Here is a 22647-nt window from a genome sequence, read left to right on the forward strand (position 1 = left end):
TCAACGTTCTTTTAAAAGCTTGTGTACAAAGGCAACACGAAGCTCATTGCTTTTCAAACTGACAAACAATTTCTGCCAACCAGGCATCTCTGAAGCTTTTAAACTTATGCTCAAATACTCATCCATTGTGATACAATCAGTCTCAAGTAAATTATCCAAAGCTTTCATGAATTCGGCCGCGTTATCCTTTTCTAGAGCAAGTTTCTTATGTTGAAGATGAGTCTCCATCGATGTTACAATAGAACAAACTTTCTCAGTTAATAGATCACTTGATGCTTCCTCCATTTCCTTCTTCCTTTTCCTGCCACTCCCCTTTGCATTGAGACTAGAATCAACCTCGTTGTCATCCTCATGATTTTGTTCTTTTCCATGAGTTGTACGAGATTCAGATCCATTAGTTGTAGAAGTTCCAGCTGAACAAGGTGGTTCCGTTCTTCCAGGCGTATCCCTATTAACTCCAGTAGAGAACTTCCCATCGAATAAATTCTGCAACTTCTCTGCATCTTCCAGTCCCTTGTTCTTGAATTGACTGGCGTTTTTGATTGTCTGCATCAATTAGAAAGTAAAATCAATAAATATGTTCAGCTGATTGATGTAACATCAGAAGAAAAAAACACCGAATCTGACTGTATCTAGAGCTGTATTACAACCTAGAAAAATAAGATTACAAAAAATTCAAAACTGAAAAGTTCAAGGATAGGTGATGCCAAAGATAAAATAGATGTTGTTGCTTCTTTAAGTTAAAACAAATTGAGAGTAACTAAAAAAACTATGGCTGTGTGCAGTGAGACACTAAAAAAAAATAGAGAAGTGGCATGCACTGGAAACTAGACACCTTTGTTGTCACTCAAACCTCATGGATTAGAACATCAACAAAGAAAGCCAAGACAATCTCTTACCTTGTCTAATTCAATCCACTGCTCTTCGCTCCAATCAAAAGTGTTCGTCTCCGCGTTGTACCCATGCCCGGTTCTTGCTAAGAGACGGGACCAAGTGACATATTGGGTGCGCAAGTAATCCCAGTGGTTTCTCAATTTCTTTTGGGTGATAGTGCAGTCATACTTCTCAGAAAAGTATTTGCACAAATTTCCCCACGAAGTTTGCTTCAAAGAAGTTCCATAAAACCCATGCTCAGTAGCTTGTGCCAAACATTGGTCAATAAATAATCCTCTAAATGCTGGGATGCTCCTAAAAGTTATCTTATTTGCATTTTCATCTTCTTTTTTCTCCATAGAGAACTAGCATAAAGTAAAACAATACAAGACGTGGGTAATTTGAAACATAAGAGAGTGTGCTAACTACTGAGAAAGTAAACAGAGTATCTTTCTTTTTTTTGCAATCAGCATTGTTGTCCTCATTATGGATGAAAGATTAACTTGACTTCAAAAAATCTACATTGTTATTTTATATGTAACGGGAGAAAGGCCGAGAAAAAAATACCTGCTTTAGGATCCAGTGATGGAAACAAATGTCTGCCTACTGAGATAATGTATAAGGTTATATGCGAACTAGCCCTACAATGCAACCAAACAGCATTTGTATAAGCAAATGTTTTCCAAAAAGAGAAGAGTACAATAAGAGAAAACACATAGCAGGTAAAAGGCTTAGATGGCGCTAGCACATCATCATTTTTTCAAACTAATGTCGAGGTCTCTGCATCAAAAGCCGCGTTGCACATTAGATGGTGCTATCACATACGTTCATAAATACTCTAGTACACAGTACATAAACCTCTTTAAACCAACACAAACCAATTAAAACAGTTAAAGCAACACAAGTCTGATTTCACAAATTGCAAATCTGATTGGACAAATGAGAAAAGCATAGTAAGGTCAACCACAATGCTACAGAGACCAATATACCTAATGCTACAGAGACCAATATTCAAAATCTTTCATAAACCTCTTTAAACCAACACAAACCAATTAAAACAGTTCCATTTTCATTATTTTCAATAAAATGCATTCATAACAAACTTAGCTAAGTTATCCTAATAGGATGAACAAAAGCCAAAGGTTAGGCAACACACATGGGGATCAAAACCAATTCACTTCCGACATTTAACTGTGATACTATCATCATTGGCTGTAACCATTACCTTAGTCTCATTCACAAGGCCCATGTGAAAATAAATATATATTTATAGAAAATGTAAAGTAGCCGAATCTTCTGAACTGCGAGTCTACAGCCATTACAAAAGACAGTTAGCCTAATACTGGAATTCTTACAGACAATTTATCTCAAGGTCTCATTTCTTCCGTAGTGATATGAAGGACTAACAAAAAAAATTATAAGTATTACCACACATATCAACCCGTTGTCAATACTAACTAATAACTGTGGACTATAAGTATTACTAGCATTTCCATCAAGCCATGCTTGTAAAACAGAAACATCTCCCGGCCAGATACTGCTTCATGGACTAATTAAGTGGAAAATAAGATATTTAAAAATAAATAAGAATTTTTATATACAATGATCAAATAAAACTATGGAAGATTATAAAAAACCAAAGAAATCACTCATTTATTAGTCATTTGTAGACCCGTGTCTAAATGATCAAATTAAATCTAAATCCAACCATAAATCGTTCATTCCATTACTGAAATGTGAAAACAATGCAATAAGATCTTTTACCCTTTTTTTTTCTTTTTTCAGTCATGTATTTTATCGAACACTTGGTGCGACGTTTTGTTTAGAGGTTTATATCCCCTGATTCATTTGAGCTCCTTCAAACTACGTAATTACAGAAACCATAAGAAACCCAGAAAAGATCTATCACTTCAGAGAGAAATCAGTAAACAAGAACCCAAGATTCAGTAGAAACGCCAGAAAAATTAATTGATAGAACCCAAGATCTATCACCAGAAGAACCTACAATTAACATACTCAATCCCTAATTCAATATAGCAGAACAAACCCTAATAAAAAAAATTAAAATGAAAACGAAGAACCCTAATCTGAGATAGCAGAAAAAGAAAAACAAAATTATTAGCAATTACAATAACAATGATGATGAAGAATTATACCTGATGATTTGGTAGCACTAACCAGGATATTATACCTGAAGATGATGATGATTCAAAAGGAAGCTTTTAGATGATATGAAACAGATCAAAAGATGAGATGAGGTGATGAAGGAGAATATCAGTTGAAGACGAAGGAGATATCAGATGAGGGCGATGATGGAGATCGGGTTTGGTTGCTTATCTCCCATCTCTCCTCTTGACGGAACAAACGAAGAAAATGAGAAAATAAGAAATGTAATTTTTTGATATAATATCGAGGGCATTTTTGTCAATTTCTATGACTCAGGGGTAATAGGCACCGACTCAGGAGCATTTCCATGCCTGACTCTACAGGGACCGAGTCAGGGGTTAGGCACGACTCAGATGCCGAGTCAGATGTTATAAAAAATGCAAACCAAACAGTCTAAGTGCTGACTCGGTGCGAGTCAGGGGTTGACTCAGATCCAGACACCGAGTCAGCTGCAAACAAACAAGGTCTAAATTCATTTCATTTTATATCGATCATTGTGGCACGGGCTGATGATGTTCCTAGAACCCATGTGCGGCTAAGAGCTTCTCCAATAAATGTCAAAATTCACCTAGGATGCACATCCAATTTCTCTAAAATCATTCTCCAATCCGGATGTCGTAAATCAATGTATGCATGATTTTAGGTAGAAAATATGGAGGGGAATGTCTAGTTTCCTACATTCCCCTTGACATTGTCTACCATCCTAGATTTTTTAAATTAAAAATGTATTTTATTTACTAAAATTAATTCTAATACAATAAATAATCATTTTTAGATCTAATAAAATCTTAAAATTACTAAACATAAAATTTACATTTAATAAAAAATGATCACAAACAATACCATTGGAGATGAACAACTTTTTTCACCTAAATTTAAGAAAATTTGGAATAAAAATATCTTGTTTGCGTTGCCACATTGGAAATACATACAACAACCACCGGAAAAGCTCTAATGTCGTGCCTTGTCGTCTCATGGGCCACTTAAGTGCTCGTATAAGGCTTTAGGGTTCAACAAGATTATCTCACTCATAAAAACAACTCTCCTATCGGTCTACCAGTTACGGCGGCGCACAGCTCAAAATCCTCCATCTTCTTCCTCTACTGACCATCTTCTTCTATCACACCACTATTATCTTTAGTGCCACCACCATCACAATGGGTTATAAATGGAACATGGATTTGTGTCTCATATACCCTATATACCCTGGAAGGAGAAGAGAAGATGGTTGGTTTAGAAAATCAGTATGAACGGATTCGGAAATAGGATTATCATGATTTAACGACTGATGAGTGCCAAATATTGTATATATTTATCCCTTTTTGTTGGCATTTTAACTCATCTTTTATGCATTAATTCTACATTTTATCCCATATTCTGTATTTTCATTGTTTTCAAGAATAAATATTTTTATTAATTAATTTTGCATTTTTAGGTAATAAATAAAGTTCGGATAAGTCGCGGAGCGAAAAGAGCAGAAAAGTAGTGAAAAGCCGGGAGAAATTACGCAAGGAAGCCGCGAAGAATGGTGCGCACAACCTCATTTTCTACACACAAAAGCGCCTCCGTTCTCAGCCATCAGATCAGTTCTCAGAAGCATCCGACGGTCGCTCCTTCATAGATCATCAAAATCTGATGTCTCTGCCGAGCACCACAGCGCTGAAATTCCAAGCCTTCAGATTAGATGGTAGTTGAATCCAACGGTCTCTCCCTTGCTGTTCATCGAATTTTGATATCTCCGCCTTACACTACAGTACCTAACTCCATCAAGTACCGTTCATTTTGTTGTATCATATAATCTGACGGTCGCTCCTCGCTTGCCTCCGAATCACCATCCGATCTACCTACCATCTTCGCATCTCGCAGCTCAGAGTCACAGAACATCAAAACTAGATACACCCGCCTCACACCCTAGTGACCGAGCACCATCCACCTAACCAAACACCCCTTCTCCCAACCATCGACCTTCTCCTCCACCCACCCTCTCAGAACCATCACCCTGCTGCAAACCATGTCCGCCACCGCACCACCATCATCACCACCACTCCACTGCACCACCACACCTCCACCATCATACACACTCGACCATCACCTATATCACGTTCTAATCTCTATCAACCTAATTTCGCCTATTCTCTCACCACACTGAACCCTAAGAGTGAGTTGGTGAAATTAGTTGATGATATAGATCAATTGGAGGTATGGGAAGCAAGAGAAGATGACAAGGAAGATTGGGTCGAAGCTATTGAGTGCTATCAGTGATTAGGTAAACCTAATTTCAATTTTCTCCAACCCTAATTTCACTGTTTTGGGGTTTTTTGTTTGTGAGCTCTAATAGACTATGGGTGTTTGTAATAGTTATGCTTGGAGTAGCCAACATCCAGGACTTTCATGTCCTGTTAACTGTTAATTTCGTTAAATGTTAATTTCAGTTCACAGTTCAGTTTCATGTTCATGTTAGATTTTCATATCTTGTTAAATGTATCCTGTTAATGTTTGTTATTACTGTTAGATGTTTGTGTTCATTGTTGATGTTTATGTTCACTGTTATGTTAAACTTGCTAAACTTGCTGTTAAACTTGCTGTTAGTTAAATGTTCATTGTTAATACTTGTGTCCTGTTAATGCTATTCTTTCCTGTTGATGTTTGTTACATGTTCACTATTGTGTTTAATTTACTGTCACATTTCCTGTTAATGCTAGGCTAGATATCTGTGAAGCATTGATGTAATTGTGCAATGGAAGAAATCAGTGCTCATAGCAAGCTGATTATCTTACCATTCTTGTTTGTATGCTTAGGTTGCACTGTTGATTGAGCATTGGGAGAAACTAGTGCTCTTAGCAAGCTAGTTTTCTTCCCATTCTTTTAGTATACCTCCTGTCTCTTGCCTTAGCTTAGCCTTGCTCATTTTAGTTTCACCACATCCCTGCCCTTGGCTTAGGCCTTGGTTCATCCTGTGTTGTTTTCTGTTGCTTTTGTTCATCTTTACTTGCACTGTTTTCTGTGGCTTAGGCCTTTGCTGCTATTTGTTTTCCCCTGCTGTGTGCTCCCTTGTGCTGCTGTGCACAGCTTGTGCAGCTGCAGCTGCTGCTGCTCTTCCTTCTGCTGTTGCTGTTGCACTTGCCCTGCACCTCTTTCTCCTGCACTGCTGCAGCTGTTGCTGCCACTTCTGCTGTTGCTGCCCTTCTGCTGTGCAGTCTTGCCAGGCTGCTGCTGCCCTGCCACTTCTTCTCCTGCTGCTTCCTCCCCAAAGGCCTAACTAAAGATCCAACCAACTGAGCCCAAAAGCTCAGTTCACTCCCAAAGCCTTTGAAGCCCAGTTAAACCCAAAGCCTAATTCATTACCAAGCCCAAGTCACACTTCAAACTGAAGCCCAATTCAGTCAACTGTGGGCTTAACCAAAGCCCAGTTGTTTAAGACCAAAGCCCAAATTCATTAAGGCCCAACCAATTCAGGCTTAATCAAAAGCCTAAGTTTAAGGCCAAAGCCCATTTGCATTTCAAAGACCAACTGAGCCCAAGCTCAGTTCCTTTTATTGTGAACAAACCCATTAGCACTCAAAGCCCAATTTAAGCCAAAAGGCTTCAAACCCAAACAATTTAGGAACCCAATTAGCTAAACACTTCCAAAACACACCCGATCTCTGTGGATCGACCCGTACTTGCACGAGCTACAACCGACGACCGTGCACTTGCGGTATTACTGTAGGCCCCCGTTTTTATTGCTTCATTTTATACACTCTTCCGGACCTGCCAAGTTTTTGGCGCCGTTGCCGGGGACTATCAAGTTTTTGGCGCCGTTGCCGGGGACTACCAAGTTTTTGGCGCCGTTGCCGGGGATTGGTGCTGTGTTTTATCTGTGTTTTTCTTAGCTATTTTGCATTTCACTGCATAGCATTTGCATCTGCATCTGCTTCATTTCATTTGTTGTTGGACCTGCTGATTCTGAACCTGTTTTTCCTCTGCTGGGACGCCACCAAGGAAAAGAACCAAAACCCAACTGGGTTTTTGCAACAATATCAGAGCAGCTGGGCTGTGCTTAAAAGGTAACCCATTTAAGAGAACCCGAATTGTGGGCTTCCAATTTTTAATTGTGGGCATGTAATATTAAAGCCAATTTTTGGGCTTCTCTTATTTTCTGTTGGGTTTGTAATAATTTATTTGTGGGCTTGTTTGTTTAATTTGTGGGCTTGTTTAAATTCTTCCATTGGACTTGTATTTTGGACTCTGGGTTTAAACCCAGCTGAGCTTATAACTGGTTGTGGACTTGTAAGTGGACCTCGAAACCAAAGTTTTAAAACAAACGTCGGGCCTTAACCAACTGGGCCAAATTAAACTTTCAAGAATTAAAACTTGGATTTTCGTAGGCCGCAGCCTTCCTTCCATTTCATTAGAGGCTTGCACAGTGGGCTTGCTCCCATTTCAAAAACCAAATTTTATTTTCTTATTTATTAAAAAAAAAAAAAAAAAAAAAAAAAATTTTTTTTGCTCCCATTTTAAACCAAACTTTTCTTTTACAGCCCATCAAAACCAAATTTTTCCCATAAACCAAATTTTTTAAATTTTCCCATTTAAAACCAAATAGTGGGCTTTGTGTCATTTCAAAATGGACCAACCTCGTGCCTCCATGAATACATGTATCCATCAATACAAATTCCATTATCATGTATTGTATTACCTCAAACCAATAACCCTTTTAAAATAAATGCAAACATGATACAAATACTTCCTATATTTCGAGGGTTCGATTCTGAGAACCCCTATACTCATGTAAGAGTTTGAACAAATTTGTCGGACTATGCAACCTGATCATTTGTCCGAAGACTCTCTGAAATTGCGTTTGTTTACATTTTCTTTAAAAGAAAGGGCCAAAACATGGTTTTACGGTTTGAGACCACAATCAATCACCACTTGGGAACAACTCACTAATCAATTTTTCCAAAAAATTTTCCACATCATAGGACCATCGCTATTCGTCAAAATATCAATTGTTTTGTCCAATTGGATGAGGAAACTGTTTTTCACTATTTTGAACGTTTTAATGATTTGTTGAGTGAATGTCCGCACCATGGAATTGAGAAGTGGAGACTTGTCGTCATCCTCTATGAGGGACTAGACTTTAAATCTCGAACCATGGTTGAGTCTATGTGTAATGGTGAGTTTATTGATAAATCTGTGGATGATGCATGGAATTTTTTAGCCGAGATTGCAGAGAAAACCCATCAATGGGAATCCGTTAGGGAAACAGGAACAACACCACATGATATGAATCATCCCCATGAATTAGAGTTTTATTCTTGTAATAGCTCCGACCTTAGGATTGAAAATTATCCTAGATTGCAAAATGCCTATCATGATGATGATGATGATTATGATGTTATGTTAGAAGAACATGTCTATACTGAAAATGTTATGGAACCTTTGGGTTCAATACATTAGGCTTCTCTGCCCCGACCTTAATGCATGATATTTCTTCTAGTATTCCATGTGATGTTTCCCCTGATGTGCCGATACACGAAATAATCTGTTGATGATGTTGATAATTCTGATTGTAATCTTGCCAATTTGATTGATGATTGAGCATGATGTGACATGTGTAGATGAGTTAGAAGATTTTGATTTGATTGATAATGATATGCCTATTCTTCTACCTAAGTCACAATTGTGGCCTTCCACCCAACCTAGATTTGGTTTGTACCATATTGTAAAACCAATTTTTCTGAAAATTCCTAATCTAGGATTGGAACTGTGTGCTCCCAAGTCCTCTTGGACTATTTTGCTTCAAAATATAACACTTTGAGCCACAGTTGGAAATTGCATGTTTGCCCATCCCGAAAACAGTCCATTATGAGTTAGACCTTTTGAATCCTGAACCCTTAAAATTAAAAGATTTTGTGCTTAAAAGTAAACCTGTTGAACAATTTAGGTTTAGGGGTGATTCATTCGGTTTTTCACTCTCATCCCATTTAAGTCCAATTTTAGTGTTTTAAAACTTTCTCTGTCTCTACACTTTTTCTTTTGGGTTGATCCTCAACTCTTTAGACTTTTAGTGTATGGTGAATTTTTTGTATATAATCCAGTAGATAAAATTTTAAAAAACCTTTTGTTCCTTTTGTATATATTTTGCTAATCCAATATGATCTCGGCTGAAATATGTTGGATTTTTGCCTTGAATAACGGAGTTTTAATTCTGCTTTCGCCGAATCGGGTATTCTCTCTCCTTTTACTCTACTCAGCATGTCCCTTTCCATATGTTGCATTTTAATTCTTTCCATATTTTGAAACATTGAGGACAATGTTTAGTTTAGGTTTGGGGGTATAGAGTATACCATGATAATTTGCTATAATTGAAAACGAACTCCTTCTTCTTTTTGAAAAAATTGAAAAATTCCAAAAAAAATTGAAAAACAAAATTCAAAAAAATTAAAAAATGAAAAACATAAAAATGGAGCTCATTTACCTTGAAATGTTGACTCTTGTGCAAATATGTATTTTTATTAGGAGTCTTAGTCTAGATATTTAGGCACCCTGATTCTAGCACAATTCACATAGTGATAAGAAATTTGCACGCGCACGATCTACCAATACATGTATGGCCTCGATCTTCAAGGTGTTGATAGGAAGTTACGATTGCCAATCACTTTAGAATACTGAACGAAACTTGACTAGCTTGTTCTTTGGTTGGTTGGGATAGAAGGTGGAGGTTACATTAAGAAAGACAACCATCGAATTTAACTGGGTGCATCAAAAAGGGCTACCTCTTGCAAAGTGTCATGTAATTTTGTTTCTTTTTGTTATGTATCAAAAGTGTTTCTTTTGCAAAAAAAAAAAAAAAAAAAAAAAAAAAAAAAAAAAACGATGTAATATTCAGAAAAAAAAAAAAAAATCAGAAAAATACAAAAAAAATCAAGTATTATCAATTCCATCATCTCTTGTTCCAAAATAAAAGAGAATAGTCAATGTAAATAAGAGTCATGTAAATAGTCATCTTTTGTTGTTTCGTTGTAATCAAGGAGGGTGTATGCCATTGATGTACAACGCGAGAATTGTGAAATACCTCCAACTCATTCACAATTCTCGTAAAGTCCGGACAGCTAGCTAGATTTCGACCTCAGTTCTTAGCCTGAGAAACTATCTCTTGGTGATTAGTAGTCATGACTTCAGATCTTTCTTTACACATGTGTAGATACACTTTACACTCTTATCACATGTCCTTATTTATCAGTGCTAGGATTGTGCCTTCGATAGCTAGATTGACATCTCCATTTTGCTGTGAGCTTAACTGTTTTGCACATGTCACGTTTGATGGAATTGAGCTTATATTTGTCCTTAGGTTTTGTAGGCACACCTCTGGTAAACCTTCACGAGACTTCAACTCGTCCACTAGGGACACTTAGTGGTTTAAAAGGCTTAGTGCATACGCTAAATGCATTCGAGAGACCAGCGACAGTGGTATAGTTAGGATTTCCTTAGTTTTGTTTTACTTGAGGACAAGTAAAATTCAGGTTTGGGGGTATTTGATGAGTGCCAAATATTGTATATATTTATCCCTTTTTGTTGGCATTTTAACTCATCTTTTATGCATTAATTCTACATTTTATCCCATATTCTGTATTTTCATTGTTTTCAAGAATAAATTTTTTATTAATTAATTTTGCATTTTTAGGTAATAAATAAAGTTCGGATGAGTCGCGGAGCGAAAAGAGCAGAAAAGTAGTGAAAAGCCGGGAGAAATTACGCAAGGAAGCCGCGAAGAATGGTGCGCACAACCTCATTTTCTACACACAAAAGCGCCTCCGTTCTCAGCCATCAGATCAGTTCTCAGAAGCATCCGACGGTCGCTCCTTCATAGAGCATCAAAATCTGAAGTCTATGCCGAGCACCACAGCGCTGAAATTCCAAGCCTTCAGATTAGATGGTAGTTGAATCCAACGGTCGCTCCCTTGCTGTGCATCAACGTTTGATATCTCCGCCTTACACTACAGTACCTAACCCCATCAAGTACCGTTCATTTTGTTGTATCATATAATCCAACGGTCGATCATCGCTTGCCTCCGCATCACCGTCCGATCTACCTACCATCTTCGCATCTCGCAGCTCAGAGTCACAGAACATCAAGACTCGATGAAGCCGCCTCACACCCTATCACCCGAACCCATCCACCTAACCAAACAACCTTCTCTCCCAAACCATCGAACCCTTTCTTCTCCACCAACCCCCTCTGCAGAGCCATCACCCTGCAACTGCCGCACCACCATCATCACCACCAACTCCACAACCACCACCATCTCCTCTCAAATCATCATACACACTCGACCCATCACCTATATCACGTTCTAATCTCTATCAAACAACTAATTTCGCCTATTCTCTCACCACTGAACCCTAAGAGTGAGTTGGTGAAATTAGTTGATGATATAGATCAATTGGAGGTATGGGAAGCAAGAGAAGATGACAAGGAAGATTGGGTCGAAGCTATTGAGTGCTATCAGTGATTAGGTAAAACCTAATTTCAATTTTCACCAAACCCTAATTTCACTGTTTTGGGGCTTTTGATTGTTTGTATAAATAGATGATATGGGTATATGTTAGAACTCATGCTTGGAGTAGCCAACATCCAGGACTTTCATGTCCTGTTAACTGTTAATTTCTGTTAAATGTTAATTTCAGTTCACAGTTCAGTTTCATGTTCATGTTAGATTTTCATATCTTGTTAAATGTATCCTGTTAATGTTTGTTATTACTGTTAGATGTTTGTGTTCATTGTTGATGTTTATGTTCACTGTTATGTTAAACTTGCTAAACTTGCTGTTAAACTTGCTGTTAGTTAAATGTTCATTGTTAATACTTGTGTCCTGTTAATGCTATTCTTTCCTGTTGATGTTTGTTACATGTTCACTATTGTGTTTAATTTACTGTCACATTTCCTGTTAATGCTAGGCTAGATATCTGTGAAGCATTGATGTAATTGTGCAATGGAAGAAATCAGTGCTCATAGCAAGCTGATTATCTTACCATTCTTGTTGTATGCTTAGGTTGCACTGTTGATTGAGCATTGGGAGAAACTAGTGCTCTTAGCAAGCTAGTTTTCTTCCCATTCTTTTAGTATACCTCCTGTAATCTTGCCTTAGCTTAGCCTTGCTCATTTTAGTTTCACCACATCCCTGCCCTTGGCTTAGGCCTTGGTTCATCCTGTGTTGTTTTCTGTTGCTTTTGTTCATCTTTACTTGCACTGTTTTCTGTGGCTTAGGCCTTTGCTGCTATTTGTTTTCCCCTGCTGTGTGCTCCCTTGTGCTGCTGTGCACAGCTTGTGCAGCTGCAGCTGCTGCTGCCTTCCCTTCTGCTGTTGCTGTTGCACTTGCCCTGCACCTCTTTCTCCTGCACTGCTGCAGCTGTTGCTGCCACTTCTGCTGCTGCTGCCCTTCTGCTGTGCAGTCTTGCCAGGCTGCTGCTGCCCTGCCACTTCTTCTCCTGCTGCTTCCTCCCCAAAGGCCTAACTAAAGATCCAACCAACTGAGCCCAAAAGCTCAGTTCACTCCCAAGAGCCTTTGAAGCCCAGTTAAGCCCAAAGCCTAATTCATTACCAAGCCCAAGTCACACTTCAAACTGAAGCCCAATTCAGTCAACTGTGGGCTTAACCAAAGCCCAGTTGTTTAAGACCAAAGCCCAAATTCATTAAGGCCCAAACCAATTCAGGCTTAATCAAAAGCCTAAGTTTAAGGCCAAAGCCCATTTGCATTTCAAAGACCAACTGAGCCCAAGCTCAGTTCCTTTTATTGTGAACAAACCCATTAGCACTCAAAGCCCAATTTAAGCCAAAAGGCTTCAAAACCCAACAACAATTTAGGAACCCAATTAGCTAAAACACTTCCAAAACACACCCGATCTCTGTGGATCGACCCGTACTTGCACGAGCTACAACCGACGACCGTGCACTTGCGGTATTACTGTAGGCCCCCGTTTTTATTGCTTCATTTTATACACTCTTCCGGACCTGCCAAGTTTTTGGCGCCGTTGTCGGGGACTATCAAGTTTTTGGCGCCGTTGCCGGGGACTACCAACGACATCTGCTTTGTCATGTGGGATAAGGCGGTAATACCTGGTTCTTGTTAACGACCACGCGCATATCCGGATGTAAATACCAAAGAACTAGTAAGATCAGTTTCAAATTTAATTTTTAATGAATAATTTCCATTGATTCTTACCTCTCATAATGTAGAGAATAAGCCCTTGGGAGTCAATTACGCAAATCCACCGATAGCAGAAGTATAAGAAAAGAGAATTCCAACAATGAATTGGTGCTAAAAAGTTGCTAATTGTAGGGACTTGAGTACATAGTGAGTCATTCAGCACAATGCTAATGTTATGCAAGTACCAAATTGTTAGTTAATTGAAGACTAATTATTTCCTAAGTTAGCCGTGATTGTTTTGGGAAAGGGTTTCCTAAAACGGTTAGAATTCTTGGTGGCCAAGTTTGTAACCTATATAAATAGGTAATTAGGCCTTGTAGAATTGTGTGAAGAAAATTGTTTTAGAGAGAAAATAGAGTTCTTTCTTGTATAGATTTTAGGGTAAAAAGCTAGGCTTTCGTTGTGAAAGCATATTGGTGAGGAACAAGAGACAAGGTTATCGTCTCGGGTAATTGTTGCGGTGTAACCAAGGGTTTGCTGGGATTTCACACGACATTGTAATCGTTTTCTTCATAGTGGATTTGAGTTGGTGCGGCTCAAAGTGGACGTAGACAATATATACAAGTTGTATGTATTTGTCGAACCACTATAAATCTTGTGTCATGTGAGTTGATTTATCTTTCTCGTATTATTATAGTTGCTTGTGCTTGGTTTATTTATTATTCATCATAATATCTCATGATCCATTATTCCGCGGTTGTCAGTGATTCCATAAGAAAATCCTGACAACTGGTATCAGAGCTCGGGTTAGAGCTTTAGGGTTAGTACGATTGGAGTGGGAGTTATGGGTGATAATAACGAAAGTACGGTATCTAGGGTTAAAGTTTTTAATGGGAAGAACTTTGCAGTTTGGAAGTCTCATATGGAAGATTACCTATATGAGAAAGACCTTGCTGATCCATTGGGTGGACTTGTGAAAAAGGGAGCATGCAAAGACGATGAATGGACAACTCTTGATCGTAAGTGTATAGCCATGATCCGTAGATGTCTAACGGAGGAAGTCTATAATAACGTACAAGAGGAAACTAGTACGAAGGATCTTATGGATAAACTTGAAAAGTTGTATCAAAAGTCATCATTGTGTGAACAATTATTTAATCTTAAGATGCAAGAAGGCGAAGCGATTTCAGCACATCTTGGGAAGTTTAAAAGTTAGAACTTGTTTGTTTGCAGCTGACTCGGCGTCTGAATCTGAGTCAACCCCTGACTCGGATCGAGTCAGCAGTCAGACCGTTTGTTTTCCATTTTGAGTCAGATCTGACTCGACCTCTGACTCAGACATAACCCCTGACTCGGACTCATTTGAGTCAGGTAACAAAATACCTCTGACTCATGGGACCAAACCACTGACTCACTTATTTCCGAGTCAGATGAGTCAGATCTGACTCAAAACAAACATATCGACTCAGATCCAGATGAGTCAGGTGATTTCACTCAGATCCAGATGATTCAGATCCAGACGACTCAGATGAGTCAGGAGTAAACAAACATGGTGTTAGTATTACTTTTGATGATGAAGTTCAAGCTTTAAGGTTGTTGTCGTCATTACCAAAGAGTTGGGAAACCGCAAGAAGAATTATTAGTAATTCTACAGGGAGTGACAATTTGAAGCTTGATGATGTGCAACAAAGGTTAATTGCTGAATAGGAAAGAAGAATAGAACAAGATTATTGTTCTAGTACTTCAATCTCGGCCTTTAGTTTGCAGGAAGAAGATAGAGGCAGGAGTTCAAATCGGAACAACAACAACAAATCTAGATGGAAGTATAGAGGAAAGTCTAGGGGGAGATCTCAATCCCGGATTAGAGGTGTTGTTGAGTGTTGGGCGTGTAAGAAAGTAGGACACTTCAAGCGCGATTGTCCGGAAAACAAAGGTGCTAATAATGGTGGAAACAAAGGTAATCAAGAAGAGGTCAACGTAGTTTTGCGGAACCGGTGAAGGTCCTTGTTGATAACAAGAAGGTGATTACAGAAGGTTTTTATAAGGACCCTCAAGCTCGTCAACGCTATTAGACCAGTTAAGAGACGATTAGGTCGCTAATGACTCGATTAAATAGAGATGAACCGTAATTAATAGAAATTAATCTAACATTAATTTAGATACGGAACTAGTATCACTAGATAGATCTCGAAAGGTTACGCGATATAGACTACTCAAACGTGTCAATCGGATAAAGATTTCATCAGATTACTGTCTGGGCAGCCCTTATCCTATTGTTGGGTGCCTTAATCTAGTCAACCTTATCTTCAATTCGAGTAGATAAACTCGATCCTTTCTTCCTCTTTCATTTTTTATTTTCTTCTTTTCTTCTCTTCTTGTTCTCTTTCCTGTTCCTCTTCTATGTCTCCCTGTCGATCTTAGTCTCGGAGATTTGAGTGTTATTTGTATCAGAATTCTTGTAGACTTTGTTATACAAGATGATTAGATGAAGAAGGTGATGTTTCAGAAGCTTATCTAGTTCTGCAAAGTACAGAGAATGGTAAGTTTAATTAGGGTTTCGTAAACGATTGATGTTTTGTTTGAAATGGATTTTAATTGATTAGTTGTCGATGGGTTTGTTGTTAATTGGTGTATGAATCGTTATTTGAAGTTTAATTTTGATTTCATAGAGAATTAGGGGTTCCCTTGTTCTTCCCCAAATTAGTAGATTAGGGTTCTTGAGTTTAATTAAGGTTGAATAAGGGAAATTGGAAGATGGTGGTTCGAAGAAGAGTTGGGTTTGATTAGATGTGAAATTTAGTCACAGAGTTGAAGGAGTTATAAATTCAAGGAATCGGGAATTTAAGGGTAGTCTGAGAAGATTTGGGTTACTGTTACTTTGGTGTTCTGAAATTGGAGGAAGAACAAGATGGTCAAGAGAACTGTTGCTGGTGAAGTTCAGGTGGCAGGTGAAGCTTTTAGTTAGTGGTTTTGAAATATGAGTTTGCTGGCTTGGGAAGTGGAGATATCATTAATAGTTAGATAGAGATGGGTTGTCTCTATGTTTTAAAACTGCAAGTGTTGGGGTTCGAATTACTGATGAATTGTAGCTAATGGGATTGTGTTTGTAACTGGAATTGTTGAAGTGATAAAGAAGACGATGCAGTTAGATGAATTTGTAGGATTAGTAGTTTAATTGTGTTGCACATGAAGCTATTGATTTGCCAGAGACTCAACTAGGTTGATTGTTGGAACTAAACTTAGTGGTTGGTTACAGGTGGGGGTTATGTAGTTAGAATTGATGGTAACTGTGGAAGGATAACTATGGATTCTCTATTGAGTCGAGTTTCCAGAAAGGTGTTGATGATGCTGTTATTGCTGACATGAAGATATGAAGTATGGCTGGATAATAAGTTGGATTCGTGTCTTCAGTTAAGAGCAAGGACTTGATTGTGTTAATGCATCTAGAAGTGTGGTTGAAGTTAGAGGAAATGTAATGAGATTAAGTCGGTGTATGGAATTGGAGCTGCATATGGTTGTGTTATTGAACTGGCAGAAGATTTGGAAGAATGTCTTATGAGCATGTGAAGACTGGGTTGTTGTCTCGAGTGTATTTGAAGTTGAGTTGGGTAGTGTATTGGAATTAAAGACAGAAATGATTAGGACAGTATGTGAACTGAAATTGGAATGAATGAAGATTGAACTGAATGTGTGACTGAAGTGATGTAATTGAAGTTAATCTGGTTGAAATAAATTAATGAAGTAGAGTTAGGTTGTTGGATGTAGTCTTGGCATATCTTGTGTTGCATATTGTTTGTGCATTAGTGATCTTAGCTTGAGCAAGAGCTCTGGCCTATGCATAGGTTTTGGCATGTTATTCATCCCAGTCAGTTGTCCGACTGACTCTGTTGTTAGATGACTCAGTTTATCTGACTGAGCTGAACCGTGTTGACCCACCGAGTTAACCTTTGATTAGACTTGACCATCGTGACCATTGACCATTGACTGGGCCTGACAGTTGACCAATGTTGACTGTTAATTGACCCCTCTGATGGTTATTGACTGTTAGTTGACTTAGGTAGACTAGGCCTTGTGTTAATGGTCCGAGATTAGTGAACTTGGGCTTAAACCTAGTTTTCCTATTTTGATGAATTGGACCACTTGTGGTCCGAGATGACCTTTAGTTCCTTCTACAAAGATGTAGACATTCTTAAGACCTTTCTAATGGACTATAGAACCAAACCAATTGAATTAGTAAACCTTAGATATGTAAAAGATAGATATTGAAAGGGGTGTAGAACCATAAACGGGTTTAGAAAAATTATGTAGTTCACTTAGCCTATAACTAGATACTTGTATGAGATTATGTTATGAGCCTTCTGTGAGCCTTTTGGCTAATCAGTGATTGTGTGATTAACAGTTAATCTTTATTAACAACGATCGATTCAAAGGATGAACCCGTAGATGGAGGAATTCAAGGTAGGAGTGGCTTGTCATCAAATCAGGTGGGAACTCTGTAACCTTTTTGTAATCATTAAGCTTTCTTTATCTGCGAGCATGATGAGTCCTTACTATCGGTGTGCATGATCGCGTGTTCTTTGATGTACTATTCATGTATCTTTGAGTATGATGTGTATGTTGTATATGTATGTACGATGTTTGGTTCGATGTATTGTTTATGATATGCATTGTGAGATTTCCCTTCGAGGAGTGTCTGTGTTTCCCCACGGCTCTTAGCTAAGTTAAGTAAGGCGGTAATTCATCCGTCGACAATATTATTTAGTAGGACGGTAATTCATCCGTTTAAATATTATTATAACTATTTCATTAGTAGGGCGGTAATTTATCTGTTATGATATTATACATATTATTCTATTTGAGGGAAATCACTCGTGTGCAGATTATGCTTGTTTGTCTAACTTTCTGATCTTGATGGTAGTATTCCGAATCATGGTTTGTATGGGAACTATGTGTGGACGATGTTATTATTATTGATTAGGGTTGCTCTCGCGTCGTTTTCTCCAATGAGTTTGGCGAGGTTAGATTGACACTTGCTTCATGATGCATAAATAGCTGAATGATTAGGTTATTCTTATTTCTTTCAATTTATATTCTTTTAGAACTGTGAAGCATGTTAGTGATTACTTGAGAGTTATATGTTTTCATTGAGCACCCTTTTGAGATGATGTGCTCACTCGTTCCCACTTCAGTTTCAGTTACCAGAAGAAATGGTGCACGTGAAGGTATCCGTTTTCTTAGTTTAAAGCGTTAGCAAACCGTGTTACATTTATGTTTCCTTTGTATATTTGTATTCTTTATTTATTGTAAAACAACATACTAATATATTAATATATCACTTGAGAGTTCTTCTCCTATAAATATCAGATTGTTGGGTTCAAGTTGGTTTTTAGTTCACATTATGTAATTATGATTCTTAAAATCATCAATCTGGAATTGATTCTTCAATTAGGTTTTAATCCTATTAGCTAAACAGGTGCAAGAGTTGGGGCGTCACAGTTTTCTACTACTCTCTGAGGACAAGCAAGATGAGTCTTGGATTATATACTCGGGAGCTTCTTTCCATGCAACGGGTAATAAGAGTATTATGATCTCTTATAAAGAAGGATACTATGGCCAAGTATTCTTAGGTGACGGTGAAGCATGCGATATCATTGGTTTGGGTGATGTAATTTGGAAAGTCAACGGTTCGACATGGAAATTGAAGGATGTACGACACGTTCCAAATTTGAAGAAGAACTTGGTGTATGTGGGCCAAGTTTGTGATGATGACTGTGAAGTTGTGCTTACGAAACACAATTGGAAAGTGAAGAAAGGAGCTATGGTATTAGCTCGTGGAGTTAGAGTCCGTACTCTATACCGGACTTCAGATGGAACTACTTTAGCAGTGGCTTGTAGTGGTGAAGACACTAACTTATAGCATAGAATATTAGGGAACATGAGTGAGACGAACATGAAGATTCTATGTTCGGGAGGATATATACCTAAGGTGAAGTCTGTTTATATGAGTTTTTGTGAAGACTGTGTTCTTGGGAAGCAAAAACGGGTTAGTTTCAGCAGAGGCGGCAGAGCCTTGAGAAGTGAGAAACTTGATTTGGTTCATACTGATGTATGGGGACCAATTGATGTTGCATCTCACAACGGGTTCCAATATTATGTCACCTTTATTGATGATCACTCAAGGAAGGTGTGGCTTTACTTCATGAAGAATAAGTTCGAGGTGTATGAAGTGTTTAAGAAGTGGAAAGCTTTGCTTGAAATAGAAACTGGTCTGAAGTTGAAGTGTCTAAGGTCAGACAACGGTGGTGAATATGACAAAATAGAATTCTTACAGTTATATGCTACAAATTGAATTCGTTTGGAGAGGACAGTTCCAAGGACGCCACAGGAGAATGGAGTAGCAGAGCGTATGAATTGGACGTTGAATGCACGTGCAAGGTGCTTGAGGTTGCAGTATGGTTCGCCCGAGACCTTCTGGGAACATGCAACAGAGACGGATGCTTATCTAATCAATAGGACACCTAGTAGTCCATTAGATATGAAGATACTAGAGGAGGTTTGGACCGGAAAAAAGGTAAATCTTTCATATTTGGAAGTTTTTGGTTGTGTTGGTTATGTTCATTTTAGTCCCGATGAGAGGTCTAAGATAGGTGCTCAAGCAAAGAAGTGTATATTTTTTGGTTACGGAAATGATGCTTTTGGGTATAAACTTTCGGACTACGAGGGTCACAAAGTTATTAGAAGTAGAGACGTCACTTTTAATGATAATGAGCTGCACAAGGAAAGGAATAAAACACAAGTTGAAGATGCCGGATAAAGCAACATCGATAAGGAGTTGTATATCGATATATATGATGTTTCTGGAAAAAGTGTGGTACAAGAAGAGCACGATGTTGTTGAGGGCGGTGAAGTACAAGAAGGGACTTCTGCTGCAGTGGGAGTTACTCCTACAGTTCCACAAGAAGTACGAATATCATCAAGAACTCCAAAACCAAACCCAAGGTATGCTCTGAATTATCTATTACTTACGGATGGAGGTGAACCGGAAGATACTAAAGAAGCACTAGCGGTTGATGATTCAGGCAAGTGGAAACTTGCTATGGAAGATGAGATGAATTCACTTGAGGAGAATGTCACTTGGGTGTTAGTAAAATTACCAAGAGGTAAGAAGGCGTTGCATAATAAGTGGATTTATCGGATGAAGTCTGAAGCAAATGGAGATATTCGCTACAAGGCGAGGTTGGTTGTGAAAGGTTTCCAGCAAAAACCTGGTGTTGATTACAACGAGATATTTTCTCCAGTTGTGAAGACGACTACTATTCGAGTAGTGTTAAGTCTAGTGGCTTCTGAATATCTCTACCTTGAACAGTTGGATTTAAAGACAACTTTTCTTCATGGTGACCTAGATGAAGAAATTTACATGAAGCAGCCAGAAGGATTCATAGTAAAAGGCAAGGAAGAGATGGTGTGCAAGCTAAAGAAGAGTTTGTATGGTTTAAAACAAGCCCCGAGACAGTGGTACAAGAAGTTTGATAAATTCATGCATAGAGGTGGTTACTCACGGTGTAATGCATATCATTGTTGTTACTTCAAAAGGTGCGGTTCTGACCACATCATATTATTACTGTACGTGGATGATATATTGGTTGCCGGAACATCTCTACAAGAAGTTGAGAATTTGAAGAAACAATTAGCAAGTGAGTTTTCTATGAAAGATCTTGGTGAAGAAAAACAGATTCTTGGTATGAGGATCACAAGAGACAGAGCTAAGGGTGTACTTATGCTTAGTCAGGTTGAATATATTGAACGAGTGTTGAAAAGATTCAATATGGAAAATGTTAAACCAGTTAGTTCTCCACTTGGAAGTCAAATTCGTCTTTCAAGTATGAAGTGTGCGAAGACAAATGAAGAAAAGGAATACATGGCTAACGTACCATATTCTTCGGTTATTGGGAGTCTAATGTATGCTATGGTGTGCACGAGACCGGATATTGCACATGCAGTGGGAGTAGTGAGTAGATATGCAAGCAACCCAGGGAAACAACATTGGGAAGGTGTGAAGTGGATTCTCAGGTATTTGAGAGGTAACACAAACATACCATTGTGTTACGGAAGAGGTGGTTCTATCTTGAAAGCTTATGTGGATGCAGACTTCGCAGGTGATGTAGATAAAAGGCGAAGTACGACCGGTTATGTTTATACTATGGGGTCAGCTGCAGTGAGTTGGAACTCACGTTTACAGAAGTTGGTGACATTGTGTACTACGGAAGCGGAGTACGTAGCAGTAACAGAAGCGATCAAGGAGATGATTTGGTTACGAGGTTTGTTAGATGAGTTGGGAAAGGAACAACGAGATAGTGTTCTGTTTAGCGACAGTCAAAGCACTATACATTTATCCAAGAACTCAGCATATCATGCTAGGACGAAGCATATAGATATTCGTTATCATTTCATTCGGGAGGGGCGCCGCACTAACAAGAAAGTTGTTTTAGCACCTCAAATCCAAAGTTGAAGAAAAGAAGAATTGAAGACAATAAATGAGTTCAAAGTGGGAGATTGTTAGTTAATTGAAGACTAATTATTCCTAAGTTAGCCGTGACTGTTTTGGGAAAAGGGTTTCCTAAAACGGCTACAATTCTTGGTGGACAAGTTTGTAACCTATATAAATAGGTAATTAGGCCTTGTAGAATTATGTGAAGAAAATTGTTTTAGAGAGAAAAGAGAGTTCTTTCTTGTGTAGCTTTTAGGGTAAAAAACTAGGGTTTCGTTGTGAGAGCATATTGGTGAGGAACAAGAGACAAGGTTATCGTCTCGTGTAATTGTTGCGGTGTAACCAAGGGTTTGCTAGGATTCACACAACGTTGTAATCGTTTTTCTTCATAGTGGATTTGAGTTGGTGCGGCTCAAAGTGGACGTAGACAATATATACAAGTTGTATGTATTGGTTGAACCACTATAAATCTTGTATCTTGTGAGTTGATTTATCTTTCTCGTATTATAGTTGCTTGTGCTTGGTTTACTTATTATTCATCATAATATCTCAAGATCCGTTATTCCGCGGTTGTCAATCCTGACACAAATGAGTAAATTAATTGAGATTTTGATTTCTAGTGTTTGATTTTTGACATCTAGGTTATAGAAACAAACATGTAAACATGTCCTTTAGGGTTCCTTAGCCGAGTTTTTAGTAATGACTCTTGCCAAGCCAATGTTTTCAATTGTAAAAAAATGTGTATGATTAAAGTCTTGATTTGTCACATTAAGGGTTACTTGATGTTAATGTGTATAATATGATCAAGAACTTTAGCTAGTGAACTGTCTGAATTGTGGCAACCAAAATGTTCTTTTATTCAGGAGAACCGTGTTAAAACAATGTTGCATCCATATGTGTGGTATTACGGATCCAACTGGATTTCTAACTAAATTTCCTTGCTTTGTTGCTATCCTTGGCACACTTTTTATGTTATAGATTGTTAATCTA

At 38.2% G+C, this 22647-nt stretch overlaps 1 protein-coding gene and 1 long non-coding RNA gene across 2 annotated transcripts; one reads left to right on the forward strand and one right to left on the reverse strand.

Moving 5' to 3' along the window:
* On the reverse strand, nt 1-1232 carry LOC113329847 (L10-interacting MYB domain-containing protein-like). Its single transcript, XM_026576671.1, has 2 exons — nt 900-1232; nt 1-546 (listed from the first exon to the last, which is right to left on the reverse strand). Exons 1-2 carry the CDS (start codon nt 1230-1232, stop codon nt 1-3), a joined length of 879 nt encoding a protein of 292 aa, XP_026432456.1.
* A 14296-nt stretch (nt 1233-15528) lies between these two features.
* LOC113329573 lies at nt 15529-18482 on the forward strand. Its single transcript, XR_003349940.1, has 3 exons — nt 15529-15708; nt 17569-17653; nt 18359-18482. It is a non-coding gene; the product is annotated as an uncharacterized LOC113329573 (long non-coding RNA).
* Nucleotides 18483-22647: the final 4165 nt, after the last annotated feature.

This window comes from Papaver somniferum, unplaced genomic scaffold (genome assembly GCF_003573695.1).
Source record: "Papaver somniferum cultivar HN1 unplaced genomic scaffold, ASM357369v1 unplaced-scaffold_117, whole genome shotgun sequence".
Taxonomy (NCBI): Eukaryota; Viridiplantae; Streptophyta; class Magnoliopsida; order Ranunculales; family Papaveraceae; genus Papaver; species Papaver somniferum.